The sequence below is a fragment of the Mucor velutinosus genome (genome assembly GCF_035048745.1).
Source record: "Mucor velutinosus strain NIH1002 chromosome Unknown tig00001540, whole genome shotgun sequence".
NCBI lineage: Eukaryota > Fungi > Mucoromycota > Mucoromycetes > Mucorales > Mucoraceae > Mucor > Mucor velutinosus.
This window is the reverse complement of record NW_027041893.1, coordinates 1412024-1422740: the sequence shown is the minus strand read 5'-3', so window position 1 is coordinate 1422740 and position 10717 is coordinate 1412024. Positions and strand designations below refer to the sequence as shown.

Sequence of the window (10717 nt, the reverse complement as noted above, 5' to 3'; positions counted from 1 at the left end):
AAAAAGTTTTGGATATCCTCTGCTTGTAGCTCGTAAATTATAAGATTTTGTTGAGCGAATTCATAAAGGGAAGATACATCCGGTACCTGAAGCACTTAGCGCATAATGGATGTAATGTAGAGCTATTGAATTGCTTTTGCTTTATGAAACTAATCAGGTGGTGAACAATATCGCGTATTACGCTGGAAAGAAAAAAAAGGGTTTATACACTACTCTTCGAACTGAAGGATTTGATGTGAGGACAAGGTGTGTGATGGTTGATTTAGGTAATAGGATAACAGATTGAATTTACTATCTTGAGTGTGCCATAACTGAGATTGTCACTGAATCCTGCCTCATGTCAACGTTTATGATCTGATGCGGTCGTGCTTGAATTGAGTGATTCTTTGCGTTTAAGGTTCCGGTTTAGAAATGATACTTCAAGTGGTACCATTCGATACGCGTTTTAATTCTGTACAAACTTACTACGGACTGGGAAGGATGGCTGGTATTATGGAGTCTAGCAGGTTAGAGAGAAGGAAGGGTGATTCTACTAGCATGCATTTCGGGAACAAAATATAAGAAGAAATATAAATTTGCCTTATCAAGCACATTGATATGAGATGATTCAGTATTACAATGCAGTGAAAAGCAGTTTTTTTGTGGAGAGAACGAAAGCATCTTTACATTAATTTGTTGATGCGTGGATTTAGAATGCTTGAATTTTTATGAATGGTATTTGATGAATTTCGTCTACATTGAGCGTGCTTAAAGATCATTACTAGATTTCATTGCACAGGAACTCTGACATGTAGAATATCATATTTACTTGGGAGGAGATGGCTAATCAGCAAGCCCATTATTTATAATTTATCATGGATGGTGATACGATTGAGAGCGAGAAAATACATATAAAAAACTTGTCTATTTATTCTTTCCAAATCACTGCTAATTGATGGCATTGACTGCGCAGCCCTAAGACTTGCCAAAAATACTAGTTTGAAGAATGAATTAATTTAGAATACTATCATGAAGGTAACTGGCAGGCGCACCATGATAATACTTTGAAGCAGCTGCTTATCGTAGCTTATGCTAAGAGTAGGCTTGCACTCCTGATGCATTTGTTTATACATGCATGATGAGATAGCATAATTACTTTATTTACAATGTTTAAAAAGCCTCGAGGCCTATACAAGCGCATCATTGAAACTGTATTCAACAAAATTACTACTACAGGAGTGTTGTGAGAGCTTGTTAAAAGCTTTTCGTCAACTAGTCTCTTGATGCATAATTAAAAAAAGAGATCTTGTACATACTTGTACCAATTTATGACGAAAGTGAAAAGGTAGTTTGACGAAATAAGATCAAAATCACGGAATTGACAGTAGATTACAGTAACAACCGGGATGAAGCATTGTTTGTGCGTCTTTTTTTTTTATCACAATCAATCGCTTATGCATCAAGATGGCAGCCCATTCAAATCAAGCTACTGACAAGCTTAGTTTTTAATCAGACATACTGGTACCTGAGATTTTTGAGATCGGAAACATGATGTCAAGTTGATCATTATGATGAGCTAGATGCGAATAGGGGATATGCACCTGCAGTAACGGAATCAAATAACATAGATATGCAATAACTCCACAGCTTAAAAAACAAACTTTTTCTTCATTATTCACTAAAGAGCACAACTAAAACATTTCGATCAGTTATAGATCTATCTGTAAGACGTGATTTTCCTCAAACTTTAGTGGTGGATCAGATATTGGATGTATTTCAAACGAGGCGCCATATTGGTGGCACCTAAGTTTTGCTTTCCGGCGAGAGGCGCCTGCATTGGACACCTCTTGTAACACCATTAGGCCATGAAGGTATGCAAAACGATGCTCAATTATGTCACGGATGTATTCCTGGGACTTCAGTGCTAACTAAAAGGAGATTTGTCATCCAGGGCTACATAATAATTGACTTGAGTCTCAACCCGAGAGTTTTTCTCTGTATCCTCACTAAATAGGTGAGCCTACTGCCATGCTCTATGGATTTCGAAAATTTTCCGTAACAGAGCGAACAAAAGAAACTCATGCTTGACCTATGTAATGATGCATTGCCAAGATAATTATTGGGATTAAAAAATATATCATCCTGAATGCAGTAAACAAGCCAATTATAGAATTGAAATGTGTCACCATCTTCATCATATTTCTTTGAATTTAGGGGAGACATACATTATGTATAACATGTTTACAAATCTATTCATTTACGCATTTGACAGATATGTTATTGTACCCATCAAATCAACAGATCAATGGTATTAGTCATCCAATACTCTACTAGTAGAAAGCCTTTATGGTAAAAAATCAATCTAATTATAGGCTGTTTAGCAACTATGATGTTACAGCGCAAATGCCTAGTTTGGAAGATCTATTCATTTCATTTTGAGGTCGGATGGCCAACATTAAGCTCTCTAGGTGACACTGAATATAAAAATAAGCAAGTCTGACTGGGAATGCAACGGTAAGTTGGATGGAAAAGTTGAAGCAAGATCAAAAGATTATCTGATGGAGACAAAATGTCGAATTTAGATTAGCCTTGAAGGATGCCTATTGATAAGCTTGATATAGCAAATCAGAGTCCAGATGTCCATTGCTATGCAGTAGCAGCTAATGTATGAATATGAATTGGAGGAGCTACTTTATTAATTGATTTTGACGATAATTCCACGGAATTTTATAAAATGAGCGGATGATCCCTTTTATCCTACAGCACAGCCAAAAAAAAAAAAAAAAAAACCCCATAAATTCAGGTAGGACAGGAGTTAAATTGTTCCCAGACAAATTTTCTGCGACCTGTGGCACATGGACTATACTTTTACGTTGTTGCAATTGTAGCTTCATTTATTGTAGAACCAGACTTTAAAAAATGGGAATTTGTTCCATTAACTGTATACCTTGAAACAAACTCAGAAGAGAGCGGCTTCGTTCATCGCCTGGCTGCCTCTTTTACCAGGTAATAATAAAAAAAAAAAAAAAAAAATTCTGTAGAGCATTGAAAGATTGATCTCTTAGAATGAGCCAACATGTCATTGGGGACAAAATTTTCTAGATAGCAACATCATTCAAACTTGATAGATGTTTATTGGGTTACAGATCGTCAGAATTGATGTTACTATTTTTCGGTAGTTAGATTCATATCATCTTTGTGTCTTAAATTAATCAAACATCTCTATCACCTTCTCTTTCTTCTTCTTTCTTCTTTTACCAACTTTGGGAAACAGCATGAATCCGACATCACCCTCCGAGCCATCGTCGTCATCATCACCAGTAAAAAGAGGCAACAAACGGCTGAAAGTTGGACGTGCTTGTTATACATGTCGAGCCAAAAAAATCAAGGTAATTAATCATTTGCTCATCAATTATAAGAAAAACCTTAAAATGGTGGTTTCTCCTCTGCCATAAATCTCCCCGCCATTACATCTACAAAAAAAATATTGGATTTAATATTAATAATGTGAATTGTTTAGTGTGATGGATTACGGCCATGCATGCAGGTACGCTGATACATTCACTGATCCTTGATGAATTTGATTCTAAATAATTTTTGTATTTTGCAGTGCAAAGGTATATATATAAAATCTAGAGCCCAAAGACATCCATATCTGACATTTTTTAAAATTAAGCTCGGCAGCGCCCGTGCTCATTTTACAAAGATGGTTCCTTGGAATCAGATCAGCAGGATCACATACAAAAGATGAACGATACCAATACGGCAGACGACCCTTTTAGTGGTGGAGAATGTAGCAACAGTAATATAGAAGATTCTACAATGGACAAATCAGAATCAGAATTGGACGCAAAGAACGACAATGACGATGACGATGGCCGAATATTCTTCACAGACACCTCAGCGGCAAACCACAACAAGCTAAAACGAAGAGGCCCACTCATGGAGTCCAGAATCAGCAATACACTAGGATCATTAGGCGATAATCTACGGAAAATGTCCAGTGTGGATAGTAGCAGACTAGCCGAGAAACTACTAGATTCCGCAGATACATTTGGGAACTTTATCATGTGGATGCCTGAACCATCGCTACCTAGCCGATACTCTGGTTCAATTGAAATGCCTTCTCGTCAAGTACAAATGGCATTGATAGATCAGTTTTTCAACGAAAGATACGAGAGCATTGGATTGGTGCCTAGATACTACTTTTACGAACAATTGGAAACGAAGGGTTTGCTGATCACACCTCTTTTACTCAACATTATTTATGCGCACGCTGCTAGATTTGTCAACATTCCAAATTGCCCTAAAACCGAAGTGTTCTACCATAGAGCAAAGCGATTAGTCGATGATTTTATGGATGTTCCAAGAGTCAGCACTGTTGTCGCCCTGTGTTTGCTAAGTTTGTACGAACCTAGTCCAGCTATCTATCGACCTGGAGCACACCACTGTAGGCAATGGCAGTACTGTGGCATGGCGTGTCGCATGGCGATCGAATTGGGACTGTACGATGATGGACACATACACAGTACTTTAGCTCCTGTTGAAATCGAGCTTCGTCGCCGTGTATTTTGGGGCTGTTATGACTTGGACAAGTTTCATAGTGGAGGTTGGGAGAGACCCTACATGATTTCGAAATCGTTTATCAAGACGTTACCGCCAGCACCCTTGCCAGACGAATCTGAAGACGAAGTCAAAATACTGAATCTGTACGTAGCTCGAATGCAATTTATTTCCATCATTGAAGACGGCTTGATGTTGCTGTGTGCCTCTCAGTCCTTCCACAACAGCTCAAACACTGTGTTCCTCGGCATCCATCGAGACAACATGGTTGAAAACATCACCGACAACCACGCTCAGCATCAACAATGGCTGCGGTCTTTGACTCCTGAAATGCAATGGACTCCAATCACAACCATCTCTGTCAAAGACGTATTAGATCTACCAGCACCGAGACCAATGGTTGGACATTTGCACTTGTATTATAACACGGTTGCTTTGGAACTCCTGGTGAAGATTCCCAGCAACTCAGTGATACAGTTCCAATCTCGAGTTACTGCAGCTTGTATGACTCAACTCGTTTATCACTTATGCCAAACACCCTCCTATATCATCAAGTTTGATTTCCTAGTGCACTCCATCATTAATGCTATCAAAATTCATCTCTGTTACCTAGACGATCCAGACATCAATTTAGCTCAGCAAGCATGGCTCTTATTTGACAGATCCATTTGGTGTATGCAGTTGGTCAATACGTATGCGGTCATCCCTAATTGTACAAAATTCCTTCAGCAAGTGCAGAGCATTTACGGACTACAAATGGCATCAACCAACAGCGAGAGTACCAAGGGCAAATCATCACCCAAAGCGAACGCCACCGCATCCTCCGAAAGCGTTCGTGCGAGACAGCAATCTCAGTCATCGCCATTGATATCCAATACTCAGCAACAGCAACAGCAACAGCAACAGCAACAGCAACAGCAACAGACACAAAAAGGAATGCAATTGACTGACGAGAGCAGTAGACTGAACAGCGGTTCTGCCAGTCAAGGCTTGCAATACAATCCTGATCTGAGAGAAATATCGGCTCCTACCTACATGACAAACTGGACACCCACATCTCAGCCACAGGTCTCAAATCAGAGCGATCAAACTATGCTGCAACTAGATTCCAACACCAATACTGAAAGCATGGTCTATTTGGATAATCGATATAGATTCTCAGCAAATACTAGAAGCAATAGTAACAACAGCAACCTACCGCAACATCCAGGATTTGATCAGTCATCGTCAAATACAACAACGAATCAGCTATGGCCACCTTCACATCATCAACAGACATCCAGCAATCTCGATCAGCAGTTTAGCCTCAATAATAGAAATGAAAGCAACGCTGTTCTCTCTTACAATAACGGCGATATTGTAGTGCCAAGTCAGCTTTTAGTAGACGACAATACATCTGATAATGCCATGTATCAATCTCAACAACCGCTACAGTTGCCTCCGCCGCAAAACCAATCAGTCACCAACTCACCTGCAAGATACACCCCTCAACATATGAATACAAATACTGCTCCTACTAATTTAATATGGCAAGATCCTAGCAATAACCCCAATTTGAATGGTAAAAATTTCTGATTTAGTTTGATTTAAGCATTGTATTAAAACAAAAGCAAACCTATGTAGACGACAATAATCACGCAAGTAACAATGGAGGCCTTGATGTCTACTTGTCTTCAAGGCAGCATTATCAAAATATGATTAAAAGATGAGGATTGTAAAGATTGTTTTATTATTTATAAATACAAAAGGAAGAAAGAGTCTATACATATATGAGAGAGGAAAAGATTTTTTAGACAACGGGAATAATTTAAGCAGAACCAATATAACCATCCTTCTCAAGCAACAAGATGATTTCATGGACGGCTTGAGAAACAGATTGTTGAGTGATATCAATGGTTAAATCAGCATTGGTGGGGACTTCGTAAGGAGCATCAAGACCAGTGAATTCCTTAATTTCACCACGCTTGGCACGCTCGTAGATGCCATCACGATCACGCTTGATACATTCCTCGAGAGGAGTGGCAACGTGAACGAGGTAGAAACCACCAAATTGCTCAATGGTCTTCTTGGCAGCGTTACGGGCATCAGCATAAGGAGCGATAGGAGCAACAATAGCAGCGGCGCCAGCACGAGTCAATTCACCAGCAACGAAAGCTTGACGGGCAATGTTGATATCACGGTCGCGCTTGGAGAAGCCGAGTTCAGAGGAAAGCTCAGCACGAGTGTTCTCGCTGGCCAAGAGGGAAACAGAGCGAGTGGATTCTTGATTCAAAGACACCTGGAGAGCACGAGCAATAGCATTCTTACCAGAGGCATGGAGACCAGTAAAGAAGATGGTAAAACCTTGTTGGTTACGAGGAGGATGAGATTGACGCAAGACAGAGACAACTTCAGGGTAAGAGAACCATTCAGGGATGGGCAAACCAGTCTTGAGGCGACGACGGAGCTCAGTACCACTGATGTTCAAAGTCTTGACACCCTCAGGAACCTCGTCAGCAGGAATATATTCATCAGTATCAGGAGAGTAGGTGACCATTTGGAAGGGGACAATCTCAATACCGATTTCACCCTTGTACTTTTCAACTAATTCTTGAGCCTCATAAGGTCCATAGAAATCGACACCTTGAGAGTTCTTACCGGGACCAGCGTGATCACGACCAACGATAAAGTGAGTGACACCGTGGTTCTTACGGATCAATGCGTGCCAAACAGCTTCACGAGGACCACCCATGCGCATAGCCAAAGGCAACAGACTGAGTTCAGCCATACCGTTAGGGTACTTGGGCATCAAAGCCTTGTAGACACGGACACGAGTGTAGTGATCGATATCTCCAGGCTTAGTAAGGCCAACGACGGGGTGAATGAGCAAGTGAGCCTTACGTTGACGAGCAGCACGCACGGTCAATTCACGGTGAGCACGATGCATGGGGTTACGAGTTTGGAAGGCAACAACACGAGTCCATTGAAGCTTCTTGAAATGCGCACGAAGTTCGGTAGGAGTGTCTATGAACATGTTTAGTTACATCGCTGCTACATGGATTTTGCATTTGCCCCTACTCCCCTCTTCCCTCTTCCCTCTTCCCTCTTCCCTCTTCCCTCTTCCCTCTTCCCTCTTCCCTCTTCCCTCTTCCCTCTTCCCTCTCCTCTCTCTCCTCTCCTCTCTCTCCTTATATTTTTGTGTATGCTTACATCTATTGGCAACATAATCGTAGTGAGAGGGAGATTGAACGGCTTGCAAAGAACCGCCCACGTTGAATTCTTTGGCAATGTTGTGAAGATAGTGAACAGCGGGATGAGCACTGTCATCAGCACCATAGACCAAAGCAGCTTCCTTGGACTTGTCGGGTCTGTATACATCCTCGACAGTCAAGATAGCCAAAGGCTCGTAATCACGAGGATCTAACAAGGCAATGCGCTTGGAAGGCTCAATCTTGCTTTCCTCAATTTGCTCCTTACTGACGTCGAGAGTGATGGGGATGGACCATAATAATCCATTAGCAAGACGCATGTTCTCGACAACACTGTGCGGAATGGGTCAGTACACGGGCGTTCGTCCTTTTGCATTGTTTAACGGACTTACCCTTCATAATCCTTTTGGTTCAAGAAGCCTTCGAGAGGAGAAAAGCCACCGTTCAAGAGAAGCTCAAGATCACACAATTGACGGTCAGTCAAAACGACAGAGGGCAAAGTAGCGGCCTCGGCAGCGAGGGATTCTTGCTTGTCAGCATCGCGAAGATAAAGGTCCTTGAGGACGCCACCATGAGGAGTGTTAGCCATTTTTTTTTTGATAGTCGTGTGAATAAAAAGGTAAAGAGTTGCAACCAAAAAAGTTTCAGAGGCAAACTATTTAAATTTATACCAATCTCTCGAGAATTGGATTGACTTATAATAAGGCTGCCTTGTGATGTAGCGACTCAGGGGCATGATGGCGCAATTGCATAACATCCAATAGAAAGTATCTGAGATATATGGTCGAATCTTCATGGTAGATATCATTGGTTAGAATTGACGTATAATGCTCCCCAGCTTCCTGACAGATATTCTATTCTCTATCATTTGCAAGCTATTATGATTATATACAAACGAGATTGAGATTTAAAATTTAGATCTTGGATGAATGACTATACTACAATTACTAAGAAGCTAGTTCCACAAGGCCAGTTGGAATGCCACGGTTTATGCAATGATGCGTAGCTTGACTCCGAGATGCCATTGCTAGTGTAGTTGAATCACTCGTGGTATGTCCTTGTTTGATATAATGGGCATTGAATGACGATATTTGCAGATGTATTCTGAAATAGAAGAAATAATGGAGAGAAACTTCAGAAACTTAAAGACACCATTTCTCATTAGATTGTCCCTTGATTTTGTGCTCGTTGGTATCTCGCTCTCATCAAGACATTTGAACGTCTAAACTACGTCTCAGGCATGCGCTAGACGCTTGGTAAGTTTCAATTTACTTGCTGTCCTACCACTGCCATGTCTAGTATTTCAATTGCTACCTATCCCGAAGCTAGGCCGTGATTTTCAACTAGTGATGGATGTTCATGCTCTTACAATCTTTGGTTTCGAAGCCTATAAAAGGTAATACACAAAGCGTCACATTACTACGTTACCTTACGAAATGTCGTCTTATTGAACATCAATTGTCAATATCCCTTTCACTTTTAATCTTACTGTCATACTCATGGAACAACAAGTTATATCTGCTACTCTTCCTATGCTCATCCTAGGTCTGGGATGGACTGGCCAATTTCTGGCTGAATTGATGGTATCCTTGCAATTAAACTATGCTGCTACAACGCGCGATGGTAGAAATAACACAATTCAATGGTCTTTGCCAAGTGCATGTCAAGATATTGATGTGTCTGCCTTGCCCTTGGCCAAGACGGTACTTGTTACATTTCCAGTGATGCAGCCTGAATGCATGACTACTCTGATAGACGCCTACCAAAAGAAACACGACACACAGCCCCAATGGATTTTACTGTCATCGACTCGTCCATTCGATGGCAACCCTGCCAATAGACATACACCTTTGGATAGATCAAAAGATACGGGTCGCATCCCAGCAGAGGATATTATTGTGGAACGTGGAGGCTCAGTGCTCCATTTATCTGGTTTGTGGGGCGGACAAAGGTAGGTGTAAACCAAGATGTTACCTATATACAGCATTAGATTCACACATGGCTTTTTCTCCGCAGACAGCCCAAAGGGTGGGTTCCTCGTTTTCCATCTAAAGAAGCTATCAAAAACAAGTTGCTAGCACGTCAGTTGCACTTGATTCATGGGAAGGATGTCGCAAGATCTATTTTGGCTGTCCACGAGCACTATAAACCTGGTCGTTGGATTGTGACAGATAATGGGTGCTATGATTGGATCAAGCTGTTCCTAGTATGGGGTAATGCAGAGCAAATTGCCATTGCAAGAGATTTAGCTGCAAATGATGCTACCTGCCATGATGCTCTTGGAGATGGATCATTAGAAGACATTGTCAACCGAGGTGGTGTCAAACCAAGACTAGATTCCACTGAATTCTGGGAGACCTTTGGTTTAGAGCCAACTGAATTCCTGAAGATTGAATGACTTGGTGCAAATACAAAATCCCAAATGTAGCTTCGTCTTGTAATAAATATAGAGTCGAGATATTTGAAAAAGCAGATTATCTTTTGATGTCGTATATAGTCCAGAGCAGGATAGCGTAGATAAAAGCATATGATGGATATTTTGTATGATAACGTTAGCAATAATATTCATGCAAGATCAGGTTGGATCAAACTGATGAATTCCAGTGTCGTTGCGACAAACGTCAGCAGTATACGATGCAATGCAAAATTACGCTTCGACGTGAGATGTACACGCTCGATAGCACCTCAATGACGGAACATTGGTATGCTGCAAAAAGAGACTACCGGAGAAGGATAAAGAAAAAAGATATTCATCTGAAAAGCCGTAGAATGAAACGTTTTTGATATAATCTATATCATAGTAGAGTGCGATGGACTTTTGCAGCTTACTGAGGTGAAATTACTGAAAACCTCCACCAATGCTTGATACTCATGTCCTTTATTGTATATTCAGGCCTGTTGTTGTGCCTTCCAAAGCTTGTTTCAAATATAAGATGCTTACTAAAACCTCACTTTTTCAACTGTCTATATCATATGGAAACCATTTA

The 10717-nt window shown here is 40.8% G+C and overlaps 3 protein-coding genes across 3 annotated transcripts; 2 read left to right on the top strand and 1 right to left on the bottom strand.

Moving 5' to 3' along the window:
* Positions 1-3726: 3726 nt before the first annotated feature.
* Positions 3727-6251, top strand: ATC70_004563 (uncharacterized protein; the record flags this gene model as incomplete). Its single annotated transcript, XM_064823865.1, has 2 exons — positions 3727-6103; positions 6166-6251. 2 exons carry the CDS (start codon positions 3727-3729, stop codon positions 6249-6251), a joined length of 2463 nt encoding a protein of 820 aa, XP_064688690.1.
* Positions 6252-6349: 98 nt separating this feature from the next.
* ATC70_004562 (uncharacterized protein) lies at positions 6350-8319 on the bottom strand (the record flags this gene model as incomplete). Its single annotated transcript, XM_064823864.1, has 3 exons — positions 6350-7545; positions 7732-8063; positions 8123-8319. 3 exons carry the CDS (start codon positions 8317-8319, stop codon positions 6350-6352), a joined length of 1725 nt encoding a protein of 574 aa, XP_064688689.1.
* A 910-nt stretch (positions 8320-9229) lies between these two features.
* ATC70_004561 (uncharacterized protein) lies at positions 9230-10128 on the top strand (the record flags this gene model as incomplete). Its single annotated transcript, XM_064823863.1, has 2 exons — positions 9230-9681; positions 9747-10128. The coding sequence occupies 2 exons, from the start codon at positions 9230-9232 to the stop codon at positions 10126-10128; spliced, it is 834 nt and encodes a 277-aa protein (XP_064688688.1).
* Between the last annotated feature and the right edge of the window lie 589 nt (positions 10129-10717).